General features: G+C 36.1%; 2 protein-coding genes across 3 annotated transcripts in view; one reads left to right on the top strand and one right to left on the bottom strand.

The window, feature by feature from the left end:
* Positions 1 to 4298, top strand: part of LOC129248566 (uncharacterized) — a 58617-nt gene extending 54319 nt beyond the window's left edge. Inside the window, exon 10 of the mRNA XM_054888163.1 lies at positions 3943 to 4298. Within this exon, the coding sequence (XP_054744138.1) occupies positions 3943 to 4025 (83 nt within the window). The 3' untranslated portion in view covers positions 4026 to 4298. The remainder of the gene's footprint in view (positions 1 to 3942) is intronic.
* Positions 4299 to 9914: 5616 nt separating this feature from the next.
* The window catches only part of LOC129247238 (excitatory amino acid transporter 1), a 66269-nt gene continuing 50817 nt past the window's right edge, over positions 9915 to 25366 (bottom strand). For both annotated transcript variants that reach the window (XM_054886283.1, XM_054886284.1), the window contains exons 6-11: positions 13335 to 13377; positions 13065 to 13248; positions 12821 to 12951; positions 12300 to 12729; positions 10722 to 10818; positions 9915 to 10631 (exon numbers count right to left, since the gene is read on the bottom strand). In XM_054886283.1, coding sequence (XP_054742258.1) covers positions 10569 to 10631; positions 10722 to 10818; positions 12300 to 12729; positions 12821 to 12951; positions 13065 to 13248; positions 13335 to 13377 — 948 coding nt within the window. In that variant the 3' untranslated portion in view covers positions 9915 to 10568. The remainder of the gene's footprint in view (positions 10632 to 10721; positions 10819 to 12299; positions 12730 to 12820; positions 12952 to 13064; positions 13249 to 13334; positions 13378 to 25366) is intronic.

Below are 25366 nucleotides of genomic sequence, written 5' to 3'. Positions count from 1 at the left end.
CTAAATTACATTTTTGAAAACGGACAGACTAATAACTCGATGAACTTGGAAATTTAAATGTACGGATGTAATCATTCAAATAGGGGTGGGGGTGTCACGATACAAGAAATGCAAGTTTTTTAAATTAATAACACTGTACATAACTCGGCTGGGTATTGAACCAAACCAATTTTTTTAAGAGATTAAGTCATAAGTAAAAAGTGATTTCTCCGATTTTCGAAGCTATCAATCGAAATCAAGATATGGGTCTTCGAAGTACGAAATTGGCGCTTTATTAAAAAATTATTTAAAATTAATGTGTGCAAATAATTAAAAATGTAAAAGTATGGTCGTGATCCACTTGTTCCACCTATTTATTTATTTATTTATTGAGCCAATGAATATAATATATTCTTTTAGGCTAAGTGGACACATTTTAAGGCGAATAGGCAATAAAAAGCACAATTAAACTATTTATAATAAATCATGAAAGATTTTAATAGGTGATCTTTTGAAAATGAAAAATCTATCTCAACAAATTTAGAGATTTTATTAAACTCAATTCAGGTTCTAGTAATAGGAGTATTCTGAGCATAAAGGGATTTTGAAAGACCAACAAAGAAGAATTCCGACCTATGTAGAGTTCTGGCCGGAATATTAAAGAAAATCCACTCAAAAAGTATGTTACTTTTTTGGGCAAAGTTAAATTACGAAAAATTAAAAATCTTATATTTAAAGATGGTTAAACACTCTTCCCTTTGAAATGCATATTTGAATACTTTGTACACAAAAATTTCAAAACTGAATTAAAAAAAATTATTAAAAATACATAAATTTAACACAAAAAATATAAATCTTAAAATGGGGGTAAAGAGGAAAAATTCACGTGGCACACTGGGGATTTTGCGGAAAAAAGTCAAATTTGCAACATACCACCTACGCAATGTTTAATGGTATTTCTAAATTCCAGAATAGAACCAACAATAAAATCAAAAAGAATTACTAAACTCCGACTTACAGTTTTTTTTTATAGATATGTCAAAAGTATAATTTTTTTATAGTATTGAACTGACCAAGAAAAAACTTCAAAGCCCAAGGTGGTTTTTTTCTTTTTGCTTGAGCCGACTTCCAATTTTTTATTTTTCATTTAGGGTACGATATTTTTATATATTTTAGCCGGAAGAACAAAGGCTGTAAAGCATTTGATTATCTATTTATAATTAATTTTACGAAAAAAAAAATCATATTCCTTCATATTCTTGGATCTGCAAGTTGAGCTACATTTACCTACGGTCAGAAACTAGTATCAACGTGTTGCTTAATAACGTCTCTTTCAGTTTTACTCAATTGCAGGTGCCACCAGGCGCCACTGATTATTTTTTGGCAATGATAATAACTAAACGCTTTCTAGTGTGTGCATAATGATAACGAAACACTTTTAATTTTGTTTTGACATTTTGAGGGTAATTCAGAATTATGAACTTACATGTATCCTGTGCGTAAATATTTGCTGGCTTATATTAATAAAAAAAAAAAAATTAAAATTTATGAATTAAAAAAAAAAATTTTGATGATGATTAAAATAAATGGTAAAAACTTAGATTCTTTCAGGTTTAACTAATTATATTTATTCAAAATATACGGCTCTTAACAATTATATGTGAAAAATGACATAATTTAAAATACCCAAAGCACCTCTGCAGGTAAAACCGTTACTTAACATAGAATGTTCTGTTAACAGTGAGAGCTGCATTACAAATGTAAACAGTTTTTATGCGTTACTTTCAGGCACAGCCATAGTTGTAGCTTTATGAACACGAATAGGATCATTAACTAAGCTTAGTTTTCCAGAGTTTTGGTAATGAAGGGATCAAGTCATTTTGTTTTTAACAGAAATATATGTTTTATATAAAGGTGATTAAACCCTCTTCCCTTTGCAATGCCTAATTGAATACTTTGTCGTTACAAATGTTAGAAAAAACTTGTAAAACGTAAAATATATTTATTGAAAAACCATAAATTTAAAAAAAATTTGAATTTTAACGCAGAGGAAAAACTCAGTGTTATGTTTGTTAACAGTGAGAGCTGTATTACAAATGCAGACAGTTTTTATAAGTGGCTTTCAGGCGCAGCCATAGTCTTAGCTGTATGAACAAGAGTGGGATCAATAATTAAGTTTTGGTAATGAAAGGAGTAATTTATTTTATTTTCAACATAAAGATATTTTTTCTGTAAGAAATTAAGTAAATATTCTCATATTTGGAAATAAGAAATGCAAAGCAAGCAAACGAAAACCCTATGCAGTTCATATTCTTTGCATAAAAATGCAAAAAAAAACTATGCTAAACATCTGTTGTCAGCAAACCTCAAATGTAAACCAAAATAAGCTGTTTATGTTAACTCTATTACGGTGGAAGTTCTTCGAATATTTCTGAAATTTAATAAAATACGAATTGCAGTTAAGTTCTTGTTGAAAAAATTTGTATAATTTGTAACAAATTTAATTGCTAAAAGTATCTGTTACTAAATGATACTTTGATTTAATTCAAACTCACTATTGGCATTGCTAAATAAATTTCTGATAGGCAATTGCTTATTGTCACTTTATTGGTATTTTTATGATAGACATTATAGTTGCACATATTATATGTATGTATTTATATAGCTCTGTAGTCATGCAGACAAGTGAGTTAGAGTCAATACATGAATGCTTAATTGTTGAGACCGTCGAGATGTTGTTACTTGATCAGCAACACTTAGCACTACAACAGCAATATTCTCAACAGAATCTACAGTTGTAGGTCTGTCAGTCCTTTTTCTATCGGCCGCAGAACTAGTTTTTTAAAATGTTTTCACCAACCTTCGACTTGTCGACTCATTTGGACGATTATTTCCACCAAGAAAATCATGAATTTTGTGATAAATTTTTTGTAGTGAATTTGATGAATTTTTTAAGGGTAATTTTTCTTCTTCTTTTTCATTTGCGCAATAACCGCTTAAGCAATTTTAGCCGAATTTAACAAAACACGCCAATCGTTTCTTCTCGAAGCCAGTTGGTCACACCAAGTGCAGCCAACTCATTTTCTAACAAATCTTTCCACCGCAGAGGCGGCCTTCCTCCCCGTCTCTGCTGGCCTTCTACTTCTTCTCCAGCTGGTCCCCACAGAATACTTTCAGAAAACAAAAATTACATATTGGATATCAAAAATAAATTCTTCGTACCAAAAAAATCCCAAGGACATGTGTGAATAAAAAGAAAAATGTATAATATTTTGGTTAGTTTGTCTTTGCATTAACTTCGTACTAATTAAAACAAGGTTTGGGGGGCTCAAAATTGACGTTAGAGCTATGCTCTAATGGACTTTTTTTCTTAAAATATGAATCTGCTAGAAACGATGTCGCCCGATATATTTAATACAAGGTGGCGCAAAATTAATCATCCAAGTTGGTTTTTGTATATCTTTTCTACCATTTTAAAATTTTTTTTAAGAAATTTTTATTTTGACCTTTACGAGCTCCATTGCTTGTATGTCCAGTTCACATGTGGAAATTTTGATTGACGTACGACACCATTTGCAAAAATTAAAATTTCTTCCCCTAGGGTAATTAATTTTGCGCCATATTTTATGTAGTATAACATTTGCTTATTGTCGTCAAGATAGATTGCAAATAAAAGTATACATACAAAAAAAAAAAATCTTTTCTGTAGAATAGGAAAATTAAATAAAAATCCTGAAATCATATCATATCAACTTCAAATGAAATTAAAAAAAAATTGTATTAAAATTTATAATTAAAAACAAAAAAAATTTTATTGAAAACAAAAACATTTAAATTAAAATTAAATTTTTTTATTAAAAATGAACATTTTTTATTAAAAACAAAAAATAATAATTTTACTTAAATATCTTCTACTTAATTATTTATTTGTTTGCATTAAAAATGTCTTTGCTTACCTTTCAGCCAATCTCATAGTGCCCTCCCACAACGTTCAACACTACCAACGCCAATACACCGCACGCAAATACTCTGTAATTAGCTCCTGAAGGCAATCGAACGAAAACTATATGAAGTCAGCACTTAGCAGCTCACGCATACATACAAATGCGTAATAGTGTGTATGTGTGTGTATTAATTTTAGTCATTTATGATCAATAATTGCAATATCACTTGCCTTAACCTAAATATTTATACTTTTGTTCAAGTATTATTAAATCCAAAAAGCGTAAAATGTTAATGCAATATTTTCTTTGTACAATTTTAAAAAACCTCTAACCAGTTAACTAAATTGCGAAACTGTAAACTAAAAATAAATGCGAATAAAGTTGAGTTAAATAACTTAAAAAAATATTAAAATTAAATATTTGTTGTTATGATTTTTTATTACGATACAAAATTTGAATTTTACTAGAACAAGCAGAATGGCTCTTATTAGATAATCGGAGCTTATTCGACTTAGTTGAAATGCATCCACAAAGATTGAGACAGGATGGCGCGACGTACGGCATGGTGGGGTCATGGGCCCCTTTTTGTTTTTGTGAAAGAAGGAAGTTGACGGCGTTATTCGTATAAAGCGATGTTAACTGACTTTCTATAGTCAGAGCCCGACAACATCGATGTCTCCGAGTATCCGAGGTTTTAACAAGACTGCGCTTAATGCGGTTATATACTGTTAGAACGCCGAAAAAAAACGAATTTTCCAGTATTTTGTCTGAGAAAACTGTTAAATTTATTAATCTAAAAATTTCCTACACATTTTATGTTATTTTTTAACTGTATTTTAAGACTTAGTATTAGTAAAAATATTTATTTGGAAAGGAGCTACAGCTAATCTCCGGGAGCTCCTCTGAAAAAATACGTTTTGCGGTGACCACTATATCTCTGAACTGGATCCTCTGAAATTAAAAAGCCAAACAGATTTCGTTAATGTGAAATCTAGTAACTAATCGAGGAATAAGCAACATTTTTTGACAAAGTGCCGATTTCTCGAAAAACAAAAATCGATTTTTGACCAATATTTCGGCCTTAAATTCTTTATAAAACAAAAAATATTTATCGGCGAGGAAAAAGTTCCGATTAATTACTAAAAAATAATTTTAAGAAGAATTTGAGACTAATTGATTTAGCTGTTTTCGAGTAATTTTGGTCACCGACTTTGTATACCATTTTGAGAAAAACGGGTTTAAAGTTTAAAAAGTACTTTGAAGCACTCTGAAATGCGTTTTCAAATTTGTGTGTAACTTCGAAAATATTCACCGGAACGATATTAAATTATCTGTGTGTATTCTCAAATATACGTATGTACATTAAGAAACATAATTCTCACTGTATATAACCCCTTATGACAAACCAGCCACGGTGGAGCGAAATCTAAAGGTGTGACTAACATTAGAGCTTTAACCGGCTCTTAGCGATTTTGATCAAATCAGCTGATTTACTGCCGTAGCAGAGGATGTGACAGCGGTTTATTTACAACAGAGGTCGGCAAAACTGAAATTGTGTTGGTGATTTCAGAAAAAAATTAACGCAGACATTGCTTTTGCTATTTCGTTGCCGTCTGAATAAAGGCTGATTGGAAGAGCGCCAATACAAGTGATAACAATTGTGCTGATGAATCTCCTATGACATGGTAGTCAAAGTACTCTCACAATTTTACTTCGAATGGCCAAATCTTGTAAGCTATCAGTTATTGTGGAATTAATGTTAAGTTATTGTGGCAATGAGTTCGCTGATTGTGTTGTATTTTGACGCTCTTGAAAAAACTGGCTTAAAAAGTCTAATAAAGCAGTATCTGCATAATAACGCCCTATCGAAATAGAATGAGTACATCATTACGCGACATTTAATACCTCCAAAGTAAAGCCTATCTATCCCACGGAATCTAAACTTGCAGACATTTTGATATTCTAACGATTTCATCTGGGTCACACACATATCACTCACGGTTACCTGTTAAGCTCTGGAGATGTGTTCTCCTGCTTTTATAGGTCGTCTAGCACATCAGTAAAACATATCCAGTTTACCAATACTAGGCGAAGGATTTTTGGCACAGCTCTCTCATTGAACTTCTAGCAAAACAACATTGCCAAATGTAATCTCTAATCTAACTTTCTTGTACTGTGTAACATAGCTCATTTAATTTAATACAATTATACTTTTACATATCTTTTTCTATACTATAACGACAACACCAAGTGACGAAAAAAATTTTATAAAAAAAAAAAAAATAATAATTGGCGCGTACATTTCTGTTAGGTGTTTGGCCGAGCTGCTCCTCCTATTTGTGGTGTGCGTCTTGATGTTGTTCCACAAATGGAGGAACCTACAGTTTCAAGCCGACTCCGAACGGCAGATATTTTTATGAGGAGCTTTTTCATGGCTGAAATACACTCGGAGGTTTGCCATTGCCTGTCGAGGGGCGACCGCTATTAGAAAAATGTTTTTATTAATTTTGCTTTCACCGAGATTCGAACCAACGACCTCTCTGTGAATTCCGAATGGTAATCACGCACCAACCCATTCGGCTACGGCGGCCGCCAAAATTTTTATACATTCATATTTTCACCCTATGAAGGTTATAGGCATGTTTTTATAATGGAACTCCCTTCCCACGGCCCCCAGGCCGCGCCCCCACTCTCATGCGTTACTAATAATCGAATATTTGCTTAAATTTAATCTAAAAAATCTTAGTTTTTCCTATTTCCCGCTATTTATAGCACACTCTAGACTTCATAATCCGCATAAGCTATTCAAGTATGACCCAAATGCAAAGTTCAAAAACGGTTTGAGATAGAAAATTAATAAAAATAATTTAGCTTGATATTTTTCTGATTGGTTGTTTTGATTTTATTTAACGAGGCATAGCAAATGGATGCCGGGTATTGTAATATTATGGTTATAATATTAATAAAAAATTATTTTCTATGAAATTATTGTTTGTAATTCTTTTATATGTATACATATCCTAAATCACTCAAAACTACTCCTACGCGAGCGGGGCCGCTGGTTAAAGCTAGTCTACTATATATGTATCATATTATATATCCTTATTTTCCACATAAGATCCATTAAATAACAAATTAGCACTAGTTTATTGTAAAAACCAGCTTGAGGCCTTGAGCTGCTGCTGATAATTTTGTAACTAAAGGGTGATGTTTTAGCTATTTTCTTTTTTAACAGTTGTTTAAACAGCTGACGCACGTTTCGTGTTTTGTTTCACTGTCAAACATCTTCACCTTGGTCTATAATTTAACCATGAATCGTCTTACAAACGAACAACGCTTGCAAATCATTGAATTTTATTATAAAAATGTGTGTTCTGTTAAGAAAGTTTATCGCGCGCTTCTTCCATTTTATGGTCAGTTTAATCGACCCACTGAGGCGGCTATTCGAGCTAGTGTGACTAAATTTAGAACCAAATTAACATTATTGGACATCAAACCACCAACACGCTTACGTAGAGTGCGAACTGAAGAAAATATCGCAGCTGTATCGGCCAGTGTTAGTGATGACCATCAATTATCGATTCGTCGCCGTTCGCAGCAATTGGGCCGCTGTTACTCAACAACATGGAAAATTTTGCGAAAGGATTTAGGTTTGAAGCCTTTCAAAATACAGCTGGTGCAAGAATTGAAGCCGAACGACCTACCGCAACGCAGAATTTTTGGTGAATGGGCTCTTGGAAAGTTGGCCGAAGATCCACTTTTTTATCGAAAAATTGTGTTCAGTGACTAAGCTCATTTTTGGATCAATGGATACGTAAATAAGCAGAATTGTCGATTTTGGAGTGAAGATCAGTCAGAAGAATTGCAAGAGCTACCAATGTATGCAAAAAAGGTCACAGTTTGGTGCGGTTTATGGGCTGGAGGTATCATTGGACCGTACTTCTTCAAAGATGCTGCGAATCGTAACGTAACTGTGAATGGTGAGCGCTACCGTGAAATGATATCCAACTTTTTTTTGTCCAAAATGCAAGAGCTTGACTTGCATGACATGTGGTTTCAGCAAGACGGTGCCACATGCCACACAGCACGCGTAACAATGAACTTGTTGAGAGGCGAGTTCGGTGAAGATTTTATTTCACGTTCGGGACCTGTCAATTGGCCACCCAGATCGTGCGATATAATGCCTTTAGATTATTTTTTGTGGGGCTCTGTTAAAGCTTATGCCTATTCAGACAAGCCTGCTTCAATTAACGCATTGGAAGACAACATTAAATAATTTATATGTGAGATACTATCGATTTAAATAAAAATGTCTTGCATTTTTCTGAATTTTACGTGTGTTTTTTTGAAACACTTTCCTATAGCTCTTAAAAAATCACCATTTAATTTTTGAATATTTATGTGCTTAAAATAAAACACGATTCTGATTCTGTAACCTATCATTCTTAAGGAAGAAATTTGACGACTGGGTTTTCTCACGGCGAGAATTCATCAATTGGCCGCCGCGATCATTTGGCTTGACACACTCGATTATTTGCTTTAGGTCTCCGTCAAATTTTTAGCCTACTCAAAGCAAGTCAACAACTATTTATAAACTATGGACATTCGAGACGCCGCATATATTGGATCGAGTCATCAAAAATTGGACCACCTCTTGAATCAGTGATCCCATTCTTATTCATAAAGCTACGACTATGGCTGCGCCTGAAAGAAACTTATAAAGACTGTTTACATTTGTAACACGGCTCTCACTGTTAACATAACATTTTATGTTAAGTCAGGATTTTACCTGCAGACGTACTTAGGGTAGACAAGGAAATGGTGTCATTTTCCACATATAACTGTTAAGCGCCGTATTTTGAATAAAAATATTGAAATCTGAAAGAATCTAAATTTTTAAATAATTTTTCTGAAAACAACATCCAGACGCGTCTTTTGAAAAACCCTTTATAAATGAAACTGCATTTGTTTTTTATTACTAATTATTAATTTATTTATAATTTGATTTTTCTTGATGAACACTATGCACTATCTATGCAACTAACGCAAATTGTAATATTTTTTTAATATTTTTCATTTATCGAAACGAAAATAGTACCTGATGTACTCGAAAAAATTTAATATTGCATTTGTGTAAATATTTATGTCTATATGTATTGCTGTAAGCATTTCAATTAATTTTTTTTATTTTATATATATTTTTTATGTATGTATGTATGTACTTTATTGTCATAAATCGATCTTATGCTATTAAGTATTTACAAGTTCTTAATGCGAACTTTCACAATGACTTTCGAAATCATAAACAATTGTGAATTAATATGTGTATGTATGCATGTATGTATGTGTGTATTACTTTAAACAATTACATTCTATAGAAACCTCTTGACTATAGAAACCTAATGCTATATTTGGCAAAAGTGTGCTATGTATGTACGTATATATGTATTTCCTTATGTAATTATATGCCAATGTGTGTGTACGTAAAATGCAAGCGATTGGAGGCAAAGACGGAATTTTTTTTTTTTTTCAAAAAAGGTGTTTTTTTTTGGTTTGAACCGCGTGGTTTAATGTTTGCATACATATCTATGCACCTCTATTCGGCAATTTAACAACTTACTTAATCTTCGAATTATGCAATTATGCTAGTCTTTTCACTAATTTGGCTCACATTTTCTGCTTAAAAATCACTTAAATAGAATTATTTTGAAAACAGCAAATAATGTTGGCTGGTCAATTTGTTTTTTAAATACTTTAACGTTTGTTTTTTTACTGTTACACTACATACACTTACATATACATACATATAAAGTAAATGCTGGTACTATAAAGACAGCTAGAAATCGAAAATCGAAAATTGCTACGCTTTTGCTGCCACAAGAAAACATTTGGTATTCCTTTTTTAATGGGATTTACAAGATTTCCAGCTTTTGAGTATTACCAACTAGTTCGCTACTTTTTATATATTTTGTTTTTGCTTTTTTCCTTCAATTATTCATACGTCAATATTTAACAATATTCTAAATCTCCTAATTCTAGGCATCTGCATAGTTCTATTGCTGTTTGAAATTTTGGTTGTTTTTAGCTTTTCTAGATTTCATGTATGTTAAAATAAATTCTGATTAATTTAAAGTTGTTTTTATTTCACCAATTTTGTACTAAATTTAATTAAATTAATTTTTATAAATTTGGTTTTAAATAATTTTTTCGTTCAATAACTTGTATATACTTTTTAGACAAATAAAAAAAAACACTTTTAATCGCTTTTTATTTACAAATCCTACTTATGTAAAATATCCAATATTTGCATACCTTGTGACTTTTCCTAGCTCAATTCAAACATGCTTGCATGTTCCTCCTTTTGTGGTTTAAAAAAATCGTATATTTTCATACATATAAATAAATTCGGTGTACTTGTACTTTGGAAGCACAAATGTTTAGAATTTGTGTTGAGACAGGCAGAAGCTCCGTTGGCTATATGTACAGCAGCGTCACATCATTGCTTTGCACATACACACACACACACACACACCGTTACAATCACACGCCAAAATGGCTCGCATTTTGCAGCAACATTCAACGGTGTGTGTCGTGTGCCTGTTTAGGCTTCGGTTTTATGCGGGGAGGGGTAGGCAGGGTTCGTCTTCATTCTTTCGTTTCATGTCCATTTGCACCGAGTTCGAGGAGCTCATGGGGTTCGGCATTCAACTGTAATATATTTTTTATTGTTAAAGTTTTGTTTTTATATTTAATGTACAGGTATCACAATTGGCTCCTATAAGACGCGCTTTAACTTACCCGATCAACGCTTTGCAAATCTTTTCTCGACAGATGATTGACCAGTATGGTGCCCAATGCATCACACATAACATTGATGGTGGTACGGAAGCGATCTCTGTAGAGAGAAATAAAGAAAAATAATACAAAAAAAATATGACAAAAATAATGACAAAGATTTGATAATGAATTCTGGTGGAAGGGACAATAAAAATATAAAATAAAAATTACGTCCGAAGTAGGATTAGTCCGACATTAGGAAAGCGTAGCGAAACTCATGGAGAAGATTCTGCGAAAGTGTGGAAGGCTTGTATGAGTCCGCGAGATTAAGACGTATTCTCTCAAGGAATTCCACACCCATTGGGTTACCTCAGGGACGTGACGGATCAGAGTACTGGACGATGAGCAGCGAGAAGTCACTCAGGCTGCTTTTCGATGCCCATTTCCGACAAACCCGAACTCGAGCAATACCAGCTTCGATTCTCACACCCATAGCTGCTTGTTGAATAAGCGCCGTCGGGCTTGAGCGATTAACTCTTTCAAGCCCTTCAAATCAACTGGGTCCGATGGCATTATACCTGCTCAACAGCAGAAATTTACGGAGGTACCTTGACATTGGATTCTCCCTATCTACGCGATCTGCATAGATAGGAGCTACACACCCAGATCTTGGAGTGCTGTGAGAGTTACTTTCATACCCAAGGAAGGTAAAATCTTACATGTATCCCTTAAGGATTTCGGACCTATCGGTCTCTCATTGATCTTGCTGAAAGGCCTTGAGAGGTTGATTGATCTGCACAGGTATATATTTTACGCTCTCGAGACCCTCTCTCAGAAAGAGTGGGCTTTTAGCTATGTCGTCCCGGAGGTAATCGCTAGGTCTCTGAATAAACTAGGGGTTGAACCTTATTCGGTTTATACATAATGTGCCTAGCGATAGAACGGTCGCGGTAGAGCGGTGTGGCGCCTCTCTCCGCCGGCAGGTTAGCAGAGCCATTTCTCAAGGCGGTGTTCTCTCGCCACTACTCTGGGTTGTTGTGTTTAACCACTTGCTAGAGGGGCTGGAGAGGAGAGGCTGCAGAGTGATTGCTTACTTGTATGACGTGAGTTTTAGTGTCAGAGGAAAGTTTTTAGATACTCTGATAGAACTGATGCAGGATTATCTGAATCTCATTGTGAAATGGACTGCAAATTGCGGTCTCTCGTTAAATCCTCTGAAGTCGGAGCTTGTCTTATTTACGAGGAAATATAAACTACCTAGAGGCTTTCTCCCCTCAATAGCGGGCGCTCTGTTGTTGGTGCTCTCTGACAGGGTGAAGTACCTGGGACTCATCCTTGACAGAGAGCTAATGTGCAAGCCCAACATTGAAGAGAGAATTAGGAAGGCAAAAGTCGCCGTGTATGGGTGTACGGGCGCTATAGGAAAAAGAAGGGGTTTCTCGCCTAAAGATAAATTTTGGCTTTGTAGCACAATTAGATCTACTATATCACGCACATGAAGACCTAAGTAGTACAAGCCCTATCAATGTCATCACTATTTGTCAGAGGCAGGGTTTTCATCTACCTCAAATAAAAAATTTAATACAAAAATTAACTTACAGCAACCAATCGACAGCGATGATCAGTGAGACATCCTTCGGTTCCAATCCCACCGTATCCAATACCATCACCATAGTCACAAGACCTGCCTGTGGTATACCAGCTGCACCTATCGACGCAGCCGTAGCCGTAATACTGACCGCAACAATATTGCCAAAGGAATAGCTCATCTCACGATACTGGGCAATAAAAAGCGCTGCCACCGCCTCATACAAAGCTGTGCCGTCCATGTTGATGGTAGCGCCAACGGGAATGACGAAACGTGTTACACGCGGATCAATGCCAATGCCGTCGAGACATTTGATTGTAAGTGGCATGGTTGCCGAACTGGAGCCGGTACCGAAGGCAGTGGCTAAGACTTGACTCAATTTAGCAATGTAGCGATAAGGTAGCGTACCCGTAGCCAAAAAGAATATCACAGCTATGGTACCTATAGAGGGATAGAGAGAGAGAGGAGAGCATTATATACAGATATTTTCTTAGTAGTAAGAATAGTAAACGAATATATCTTTTTAACTCACCGAAGCCGTGCAGGAAGAGACCCAGCATTACTGTTATAAAGTACCAACCCAAAGACTGTATCGTTGCAGCAATGGAGTCCATTTCAATAATTTTGGCAGCTATCAAAAAACCTACACCGAGTGGTGAAATCCTGTTGAAAAGCACAAATGTGGCAAAGTTGAATATGGGAAAATAGTTACTTACAAAAACAAATATAACTTATTTTTTGTTTTCATTTATTTATTAAAATGTTGTCAAACTCACCAAATGACCCAGGACGTTATCGTCATCATGGCTTCGCTAAGTGCGGTAAAAAAATCTTGTAACAGTTGGCCCTTCTCTCGCATGCGTCCGATTGTAGTTCCCAAAATGACGCTAAACATAACCAAGCCAAGCACGTTGGAGCCTTCGCGTTGCGCCGACTTGAAGTCCCACTCTTCCATGGGAACTGTGAATGCAGATAGAGAATTAGTTAGTTGCAGCTGGTTAGTAAAATTTTCACGAGGAAAAGGTTATTCATTGAATGTAACTTACCGGGTTGACTTAAACTCGTGTTTTCGAAGATCTCCGTGCGATACTAGAAGAAGAGAAAACGATTTTGAAGTGTTAATCATTGAAAATGTGCATATATAATATGTAAAGTAAAAGTGTACATCCATTCTTTATAGCTTTGCCTCAGATTATTATGAGTGCATATAGTTAATTTGTTTACTATAGCCAACTTATTATGACGACAAACTCAGCCCACCTCGGGAGGACTGATAACATCGTCCCAACAGTGACATTCAAGAGGCATTTTGCCACTCTCTTTCTATCTCGGGAGGAATGGAGTAAGGGATTTTTACTAAATTTCGATACTACTGTCTACACAGATGGTTCAAAACTGGGCTGTGTTGTTGTGGCTGGTATATGTATATTCTCATAGGCTTAGAATTGAAAAATCTGTGCGCCTTTCCTATACTTACAGTGCCTTCCAAGTATAGGCAATAGGCGAAGGTTGTAGGCTACTAATCGCAGACTTCTGTTTTAAGGGTAATGTCACTATTCTTTCACATAGCCAAGCTGCAATCCAGGCACAACCTCTAAAATGGTGGAACAAAGCTAGTATAGCCTTACCACCACGGAACATTGAAGGAAACGAAAAAGTAGGCGCACTGGCAAGAGAGGGATCTGCATTATCCTCGAATCCCGGATTTTACAATAGATTGAAAGATCAGACAACCAGCAAAGTCAGCAGAACGTTATGGCTCACCTACAACCACGAACAAACGTCTTCTTCTTCTTCTTGATTGGCGCGATAACCGCTTACGCGATTTTGGCCGAGTTTAACAAAGCGCGCCAGTCGTTTCTCGTGCTAACCGGCGCCAATTGGACACATCAAGTGAAGCCAAGTCCTTCTTCTCCACCTGATCTTTCCAACGCAGAGGAGGCCTTTCTCTACCTCTACTACCACCAGCTGGTACCGCATTGAATAGTTTCAGAGCCGTAGCGCTTGTATCTATTCGGACGACATGACCCAGCCAGTGTAGCCGCTGGATCTTTATTCGCTGCGCTAAGTCTATGTTGCCGTAAAGCTCATACGCTCATACAGCTCATCGTTCCATCGCCTGCGATATTCGCCATTGCCAAAGCGCAAAGATCCAAAAATCTTACGCAGAATCTTTCTCTCCAACACTCCAAGCGTCGCCACACTGGATGTTGACATCGTGCAAGCTTTTGCACTATAAGATATAACGGGCATGATGAGAGCCTTATAAAGTGTTAGTTTGGTTCGTCGAGAGAGACCTTTACTACTCAAGTGCCTACTTAGTCCAAAGTAGCACTTGTTGGCAAGAGATATTCCTCGTTGGATTGACTGACATTGTTATCGGTGTTAATGCTGTTTTCTAAATATACAAAGTCTTTAACAACCTCGAAATTATAACTGTCAACAGTGACGTGGGTGCTGACACGCGAGTCTGCTGACTGCTTGTTTGATGACAGGAGACGAACAAATGTCAACATTGTCAAATATAAAACGACGGGATGCCTACAGACTCACGGCAGAGATAACTGTCTTCTGGTCATACCTTGCAATATATACTGCAATAGTTGTAATTAACCGGAGAAAAAGGAAATTATATTCGACTTCCTCTGTAAATGCCCTGCCGTATGGAAGGCAAGGTTGGCAAAACCGCATTATGAAAACCTCGAAGAGTTAGCCGGCATAGACGTAAACAACCTTATAAGGTTCCTCAAATGCACAAACTGGATAGAGTCGTGAAGAAATAATCGTACAACTTGTTGGTAGCGAGGATATAGACACAAAATTGTGTGGAGGCACTAAGTGGATTCTTGTTGGATCACCTTTTCAAACAACCAGTCATGGCCTACCGTCTAGGACATGCAAATGCTAAATACGAGTATTGGGTGCATTGAAAGCAGATTTTGCTGGCATTAGCTGTATATACTAAGTGGTTGACGTTTCGTCAGTTCAATGGTACTGAAGGGTAGTTAAAGAAAAAGCTCATACTCTTGAGGACAAACTTGTCCAAGTTGATTGATTTTCTACTGCAATCCAAGGCATGTTTTGCATGAGCCCAGAAAAAATGCCAATGGTCTACTTCACCCACCATTTTAAGAGCGAAAATTCTGTGTTAATTGAGTTAGGTATTTCTCGCCTTAGCCAGATTATTCAACATTTGTTCATATGCGCCTATATCTCAAATTAAACAAAAATCTACTTGTAATAAAAATATCAAATTCTCATTAATGTAAATGAGGAAAAATTGGAACAAATCCCAAAAATAAAAGATAATTTATGTGCATTGTTCGATAAATATATCACTCGCCAGTATGTGATTAGCATTTTATAGAGCTTATCCAATACTGCTATGTATATCCGTTTCGGAAACAGTAATTGACATGAGATGCTTTTAAATCATACAGATATACCCTGCCGTCAGAGCTCTTCAAGCAATCGTCGTTAGCTATCAGCCAGATTAACTAATTTAATTTGTAATGTAATATGAATAGACGAGAAGCGCACCAGGCAGCCACTAGCCAGCAGTAACCCAGAGGGTGGTACAAATGGGATCACAGCACAGTGTGTGACGACGAGATCGGATGTGAGAAGGTAGGTTAGGCACTAAATGCATGTGGACTTTTATGTATTAGTAACTATTGGAATGCTTTTGCTTGAGTGTGTGCCAAAGCATACCCAAGTTCTGCATAAAAGATCAGAATGAAAAAAATTTAAAATAGCCAATATAGGCAATGTTGAGCGAATAAATTTCATATATATATATATAACATAATGTTGGCCGAGCTTTGTGCGAGCATATTCGTACAATTATCTCCCCTATGTCAATTGGGACAATGCGAGATTTTGCAATTGTCGAAAAAATAAAAATAAAAAAATTTAAAAATATGCCTCATAAGCGGTCATATCTACACTCTTACTAGTGTGCGTATTATATTTGTGTATGAATAAGTTTATAGTATGTATTTAGGTATGTTTGCTTAGAATACACAACCATAGTTCCGTAGGCGAGCACTTCATAGGGCATAAAGTCAGTTTACATACAGACTCGCAGAGCAAATCAAATTACAAATTATTCTTGTTTACGGTGCAAAGTGGAAAAAATGAGATTGAAAGTGATAGTGAGTGGGTATTCTAAGTCAAATTTACAAATAGGTTCATTCCTACGAAATTCGAATAGTCCCTTGACTGTTTTTTTTTTTAGTTTAAACTCTTATGGCGTAAGAATGACTATATCGTAAAATGAGAGTCAAACTCAGTTAAACTGCGACTGTTGTGTCACAATGGATCGTCATCGGTCTAAGTGGTTTGGTTTAGAGACGAAACTGCCACTTCTACCTACTTACCTACCTAAGCCTCAAACTTTGCTTATCGCCCTTACAGTACATCGTAATATTCTTAGCTAATTAAAATGGCAGATAATATCTCAGAAGCTGTTGTTAGATTTGAGAGTTTCAACAGGGGTCGCATCTCTACACACAGGTCGCATCTCCAATGATATGGACGAATCTAAAGTACGTCAGAATTTGCAAGAGTTTAAGACCTTCTTGCAGTGTTAAAAAAGCTTTAACCATCTTTCAAATAGACAGAAGGATATACAGTCTGTGTCAGAAGAAAAGAACCGGTTTTTTTCTTGTAACTTCAAGATATATTTCATTCTGCTTTGTGCTGCATAATAATCCCACTCGCTACGACGCCAGTGCTAACTCAGGTTAGTATCGTTCGAAACTTTCCCATAAACGCAACCAAACTAAAATGAGTGAGAAGTACGCGAAACGTTTTGAGGCGGTATTTTTATGCACGCATTCGAAAGGGCAGAAATTATCTTACGTCGCCGCTGCAAAAGTGATTAAAAAATCAAAAAAGGTTGTTGTGATGTGGAATCAGCGGCATTAGGTGTATAAAAATGTTGATGACTTTTCCGAGCGCGGCTTGAAGTGAGTGATGACAAAAAAGCAAATAAAGTAATCGTCCAACTTTTTAAGCGGGACCCTTCTTTGTGGCTACGCCAAGCATGATCAGTTCTTGCTAAAAAGGGAATATATCGCACCCTATATACAAAAGGGTCACAACTCAAAATGTTCCTTCTGCTCAAATATGAACGAGACGTTATCAATAAAACGGTCCGCGGATGACATATGGCAAAAATAAATTTTTTGTTTTTTGGTAGGAGCTTACATGGAAAATTTCAGCGTGATATGTCACATAGTTTGTTTTCTGTGCTACTGTAAACAAGTCAAGCTCGAGTTTGGAAAATTTTGAATTGTGACCCTTTTGTATTTAGGGTGCGATATGTGAGTATCAACGCCATTGAACGTCGACTAAAGGAGGCGAACATATCCTACCGTCCCACATCATCAAAACCACTGCTATCAGAAAAATGCATTGAGAAACAACAAAACAAGAAAATGGCCTCACAGTATTGGACTGGCCTTCCCAGTCCCCAGACGCCAACTCAATTGAAAATGTGTGAGGAACTATGAAAACGCATCTTGCCAGAAGGCGGGTCCGTGATTTAAAGAAACTCGTGCATCAGATTCGCAAAATCTAGTCCCGGTTGTCGACGAACTATGTAGAAAAGTTGGTTCAAAGCACGCCGAGAAGATGCCAGGCTATACTTGACAACGATAGAGACTACACGGCTTATTGAGTAATTGCGACTCATAGTTTCGTAAATACTTTCATGCAAAAAAAATTTAAATATAAATCATTTATACTCCATGAATAATCGCGGTTCCTTTTTTCTGACACAGACTGTATCCCAACTAACCTCTGCTTTTACAGGGCGCATGATACTAAGTGCTCAGAATACCAGACTGCCACTAGTATTCAATATCTCTTGCCAAAGTTGTAACTACTCACAAGCGGAAATAATGGTGCAGCATCTCCTCGGCGGTTTCTTTATGCGGAAGTGAAGATTTTTGAAGAACTGATGTGTTTTTGAGGCAAACCTAGTTTTCACAGTTTAACATAGCGAAGTATCGTTCACTCACTTAATTTGCCTAGTTTTCTACAAGAAACTTCACACATTGAATTTTATACTACTACTTTATGCGGACTACTTATTTACAACTTTTGTTACTGGCTTCGTATTAAGGTCATATTACGAGCTGTAGTATTGGATAGAGGGATTGAATGCATTTGAGTTTGGCTCGAAGATTGCAAATGACGAACCAAGCACGCACTTATATATGTATTACTCGGTGTACTTCTCTTTGAATTTCCTTTACTACTTACTGAATCTGAGAGACTTGTTGAATCATAGAGCTGATACATTCTTTAGTTTGGCGTAAACCGGTTAAAAACAAGAAAAATGCTCTAAATTGTCATAGTCCTCTCGACAGAAGACACCTCTTGGACTACTCGGGGATAATGATCTGTGCTCAATTCTATCGGTAGCGTATCTGTTCAGAATGAAAAGAAATTCTGCTACAGCCCTGTTAAGCTTTTTTAAGAAGCGCTTACTTCTGTTTGTTACCCAGCCTTTGAGGCTGCAACCCCACTTTTCTGGGGTTCCACTTTTCGCTTTCTTTCACAGATTTCGTATTCCCTTGGTAGTTTCTGAAAAACCTGGACTGACAATTGACTTCGAAAACAGTGGGGGTGCCGAAAGCCTACTATTCAGGCACCCCTTTAAGTTAGACTCGTTCTCTTTTCGATAGAATTTAATCGCGTCTTACATTGAATGAATAATTTTAGAAGAGGTGCGAGTGTTTTTAAGTACTTTTCGAACATCTTGGCTATTATTGTATATTCTGATCTGTTATCCGAGCCACCTTCTTTATATTAGCCATGCCAATGGGTTTTACGAAAGCCTCCGACTGCGTAGGAGAATCTGAAGTTGATCGAAGGTTTTTTTTTCAAATATTTCTATTTTTTTTTTAACAATTAATTGTTGGTTTTTTTTCTCGAAAATCTAAAAATTAATACCTGAGGCCGCCATATTGTTAATTTTGAAAAAAGGCTACGATCAGGTATAAGATTCTCTATTAATAAAACTAATTTCTCTTGTCCGACTGATTTTAGATGAATCTCTAAGGACTTGTGAGGATTACCGCAAGGGAATTTTGGGGAAACGGACTCCACACAAACAGCGATAACTTTTACAGTTATTCTTTTTTTTTTTGTTTTTGATACTTTGCTAAAGTCAAGTCGAAATTTGTTGTATTAATGCTATATTTGTATTTTTATAAAATAAAGCAATTGACTAGCAATTGAAAATCATCAATTTTTCAGGCCTCTGACTACCCCTGATCCCTTATAATAAATTTTCGAGTATACTTACTTTGAAAAAACTATAGACATATTCATAATTGGGTCAAATTTGTTGGCAAGCATTTATAAAGTGATTTTGGTTATAGTTTAGTTATAGCTACGCTTTAAAAATATATTTCTTTTTTATTTAAGTTCAATCTTTTCTTTATGAAAATATAGTTAATTTTACTACAAAAATCATACAAATACAAGACTCAGATAAAAAAAAAACATTCAAAAAATGTTCATTAAATCTTAAAGATATTTAATGAGATTTTTTTTTAATTTTCAGATATGCAATTTATGCAAAATTGATTACACAAAATTTTTCTTTGTATTTTGGTATAATAAAGTGTATATTTGAACTGGTTTAAAAATCCTTTTTGTTTTTTGACAATTTGTTTTTGCTGGCGGTCGTGTGCATATTCTCTATATAACGAATGGTCGACAGCACCGTCATCAAAAAAAGTGTCAAAAATCAATGCAATTTCTGAGACACTTTAAACTTATTTTTTCCAAAATTCAATCAATTTTGCAAACGCGAAATTTTTCTAAAAATTCTGATTAAAGTTTGAAATTTTTATGAAATTTTGTTAATAACTTTTTTTTTTTATTTCGACAAAATTTCAAACTTGGATTTATATGGTTTATATGGGGAAATGAAATAGATTAGATCAGTCTAGTTTTAATTTGTAATTTGCCATCTGACCTTTACCCATCCTAAGTAGAGTCCTAGCGTTTTGCATAGAACAAAAAACTACCCGGTATTCTTAACTGCTTACTTTCTCTCCCTTCTACAAGCATTTGCCTGTGCTGCTGACGTCTGATACAGCACAGACGCTTCATAATAATAATAATAATGAGAATAATAACAAAGACGCAATATTGAAATCATTTTACTTCACACTAAGAAATGACGTGTAAAGAGGTTTTCAATAAGAAAGTTAACTAACTCGTTAAGTATTTATCAACAAATTCTAAACAGTTGATCAACCTGTAATCCGCTCATAGGTATCATGTATTCTTATTATCAATTACATAATTTTTTATCAGTGTAAAGCACTCGAAAAGTTTCTGTACTTGAAACACGTGTAGGCAGGTATAAGTTCCATTGCAATTCATAGTTACGAGTTACCTCATCATATCATAGCAATGATCAAATTCTATAAAATGGTCAGATAATGGAAGATTGCACAACTACTCGAATGCTTGTAACGAGTGTTTTTTTTAGGTTCAAAGAACTTTCGATAGGCAAACTATCAGCCAAACTAACTGTTCAAGTAAAGACACGTTTAGGGGAATTCTTCAAAAGGAACAACCGTAAATATTTACTTCGAATCTACATTTCCTATAGAATTTGTTTAAAAAAATCTACAATAAAACAGAAATTTTAGGTGCCTACTGTTAATTTCCTCCAAGGCATTTCTGTTTTGCCAAAAATCTTAACGTGAGCATCCACTTCGTTTTTTAACAACTCAAATTTCTTTTCACTACAAATGTTTTTAAAAATCCATGGTGAAAAGAATTGAGAATGTGAGCCCAATAACACACCGTTATTAGGCTCTCAGCGAATGTGATAGAATCAGCTGATGGTCTGACGCAGCCGGGATTATGAAACGGTTTTTTTACGAAAAAACTAAGAATACACATTCTAATAGGGATATACGAAAAAAGCAACACAAAGACTGACTGGACGAGTGTGTGAATATTTGTGAAATTATCGTGCAGAAATCCGCTACCAGGACCCTGTGACGAGGCAGCCGAAGTTGCTCAATTTTGTTTTTCACAATAGCTAATAGCAAACTTAGTAAATCTATCATCCTTGTACGAAAATAGCTCATGTAAAATCGTTAATGAAAAAAATAGAAATATGTTTGTTAAGGGGTTATACGCAGTTATGACTTTCAAAAAAATCGATTTTTTTATTGCATTTTTGTAATGTACATATATTCAAAAGTATACGCACGAAATTTGAAGTAGATCTAAGCAATACTTTCGGAGTTATACCTAAATGTGTAGAGATGCCTCGGCACGTTTTAAGGTAGGTATTGAAACTTTAAACGTGTTTTTTTCAAAACGGCATTTTTCCAGTCGGTGTACACGATATCTCGGAAACGGCTTGTTTGATCGGTCAACCGTTTTAACTCAATCTTTAAAGATACATTTTCTAGTAATTAATCGTTCCTTTTGTAAATCTGATACTTATTTTCAATTTTATAATCAATTTACGGCCAAATTTTAACGTAAAAATCGAAATCATTTCTTTTAAAAGCTGCCATTTTGTGAAAATTCACTATTTTGATTAGCCGAACGATTAATTACTAGATAATCTAATATATTAACAAAATTTGTTTGGTTTTTTGATTTCAGATAATCCAATCCTGAGTTACGATGTACACCGTAAATCGTCTTTTTTTAAAGGAGGTTCCAGAAATCGCCTGCAGCGCGCTCTATAATCAACATTTTCATAAATAAAAAATTTTGTTACGTTCTTGAAGGATGCTTTTATAACCGCCAAAAATTTTCAAATTAAAATATTCTGAAGTTTCTTCAGGATAAATCCTTGACAACCCGTCTTTTATTTGCTTCATAACTGCGTATAACCCCTTAAATATCGTGGAAATCCCGTTTCAGAAAATTCACGTACTATGTGCAAAGCTTACAGAGTTGTGGTTTAACAGTGAGGCCGAAAACTTAAATTTATCGACTATACTCGAACTCTACTTGTCCACTACTTACACAATTTTTTAGATATAAATCTTGGCTTTTCCCACTCTTATAAGATCCAACTGGTTCACGAGCAGACGTCGATTTTCTTTTGAAATGCTGAATAGGCTGAAAAACATCTGGACATTGATGAAGCTCATTCATGACTTAATTGATTTGTGGAAAGCCAAAGTAGCCACGCCCGAAACACCGACGAAGCCAAAAGGAAGTTAAATCAGATGATGATCTGAGACCAGACATGGCTAGAAGACCATGGATTAAAGCTGGCCACAGAGAAAACAGAGCTAATCTTTCTAACGAACAGACGTATCCCATTAGTAGTAGACATACAAGTACTTGATGCCACTTTATCGACAAAAAGAGTGGTCAAGTACCTAGGAGTGAAATTAGACACCAGGCTAACCTACTGGGCGCATATAAACCATGCTGCCACAAGAGCTGCCAAGGTAAGCGGCATGTTGGACCTTGGATGTCCAACGCAGAATAAGCGAAAACTTTTAATAGACACGACGAACTCGATTCTCTTATACGGATGCGAAATATGGGCAGATTCGCAAAGGGTGCAATGCCAGCGGAAAATTCTGCAATCTGTGAAACGCACCTGTGCTCTCAGAGTGGCTTCGTCATACAGAACAGTATCTGAAGCAACGGTGTTAGTTATCAACGGAACCATCCCTATAGATATTCTAGCACAAGAGCGCACCCGGAGATGGGAGGCAAAAACACAGGAATCCCAGTACCACGCTTCTCCGATATTAGAGTTCAAACGCTCACACTTTGGGGGGCAAGATGGAACTCTGAACGGTGTGGTAGATGGACAGCGAGACTAATACCCGATCTAAAAAAGTGGGTAGAAAGAAAGCACGGTTTAACTATTACGTCGCACAGTTTTGTTCGGACATGGGTCCTTTCGCAAGTATTTGTGGCGAATGGGAAAAGTGAGCCAACCAAACTGCTTATATGGAAATACTGAGTATGATAATGCGGAGCTCACCTTTTTTAAATGCGAGAGGTGGAACGTAGAGAGAACAGGTCTGCAACGAGCTATTGGTGTATTTACACCTGAAAAAATTATCGAGAAAATTATGATAGACGAAGAAAAATGGAATGCCGTCGCAAATTTTGTGGAGGATATTATCCGAAAAAAGAAGCGCGAAATGGAAAGTGTCCTTCTTAGGATGCCGTCTTGGCCCTCTACCTCGAAGCAATGCGGAAGCAGTCCCGGGATGGAGGGAAAAATCCAAGGGAAGAGGAGGGATATTTTTAGTGGAATCACCACACACGTAGTAGCGACGGTTACTATATGGTGCGAATGCATTTTTAACCCAACCTCACCGCCAAAAAAAAACAAAAAAATAGCCATGCGACTCTCGTTATCCAGTTTACAAAAGTCGTGCTTTTGAGCGATTTGCAAGTCGTAGGCAACAGGGGTTTATACTTTTCTACACTGAAAATGGAGCCAACGATAATTATCAATGGTGAGTGCTAAAGACAAATGATTTTCCACATCATTGTTAATAATTGGGCTTGGGAAGGCAATGCAAGAAACCATAACTTCTTTGTGTGATTCTAAATCTAAAAGCGGTGTGAACCTGGTTCTTCGACTCCGAAACGAGTTCATGTCCAGAAATCGCCAAGAAGGTGCTAGCATCGGTTTTTTGGGATACAAAAGGAGTTTTGTGTGTGAATTACTTGAAAACTTGTAAAACAGCAAATTCTATGGTAAATATTATTGTAACCTTTTAAAACAGATGAAGGAGAAAATTCGTGAAAAAGACCCACTTTGTGAAAGAAAAGAATTCCTTTTCAACAGGGCAATGTACCGTGTCACAAGAGCATTTTGACAATAGCCAAATTGTTGGAGCATCCACTGAGCTTACCAGATTTAGCCCCCTAGCGACTTCCATCTGTTTCCAGACATAAAAAATACGTGCGTGGATAGCGTTTTTGATCAAATGACGAGGTCATAACAGCTCCAGATTTTGACTTCAATGATGGGATTCATAAATTGGAATCTCGTGGAAACTATAATGAATAATAAAGCGTATTTCAAACTATAAAATTGTGTTTTCCTATCGAACCGCAAAACTTATCAACAACCTAGTAAATATAGAACTGCTGGTTTAGATCGACATTACCAGCTTTCACAGTTCATTTATATTAAAATTATATATTAGGTGTGAAACTAAATTCCCGCTGTTTTTTTGATGCATATACAACTTTATTTTAAAAAAATGGTTACAAGTGAATCATCGAAAGTATTGCCCTTCGCTGGCTACTACTTTTTCCAATCTTTCTGGTAGATCTCGTATACCGTACCGCGATAAAACTGTTCATCTTTTGAGGCTTTCCACGAATCAAGCAATTTTTTGATGTCTTCATGTGAATGGAACTGCTGGTCAGCTAGGCCACGTGCCATCGATCGGAACAGGTGATAATCGGACGGTACAATATCTGGAGAATATGGCGGGTGGGGTAGGATTTCCCATTTCAGTGTTTCCAGGTGGGTTTTAACGGGTTTGACAACGTTCGGCTGTCATGCTGCAGAATCACTTTTTCATACCTCTTCGCGTATTGCAGCCGCTTCTCGCGCAGTGCTCGGCTCAATCCCACCAATTGAAGTCGATACCGATCCCCAGTGATGGTTTCGTTTAGTTTTAGCAGTTCATAATAAATAACACCGACTTGGTCCCACCAATTACATAGCATAACCTTCGCAGCGTGAATATTCGGCCGAGGCTACGACGTAGAAGCATGACCGGGCAGTCCCCATGACTTTCTTTTCTTTGAATTGCTGTAATGAATCAATTTTTCAGCACTCGTCACGATGCGTTGAAGAACACCTTCCTTTTTTGCCGCTGGAGCAGTTGTTCACAGGCGAAAACAGCGACGTTCAACATCCCTTGGTTTTAACTCATAAGGAACCCAAGTCCCCTGTTTCTGAATCATTCCCAAAGCATGCAATCGCTTGGAAATGGATTGGCGGGTAACTCCTAATACTGAAGCAAACCCTTCTTGCATTTGACACGGATCCTCATTGAGCAATGCCTCCAATTCAGCGACT

The sequence above is a fragment of the Anastrepha obliqua genome, chromosome 5 (assembly GCF_027943255.1).
Source record: "Anastrepha obliqua isolate idAnaObli1 chromosome 5, idAnaObli1_1.0, whole genome shotgun sequence".
Classification (NCBI taxonomy): Eukaryota; Metazoa; Arthropoda; class Insecta; order Diptera; family Tephritidae; genus Anastrepha; species Anastrepha obliqua.
This window is presented reverse-complemented; position numbering and strand designations above follow the sequence as displayed.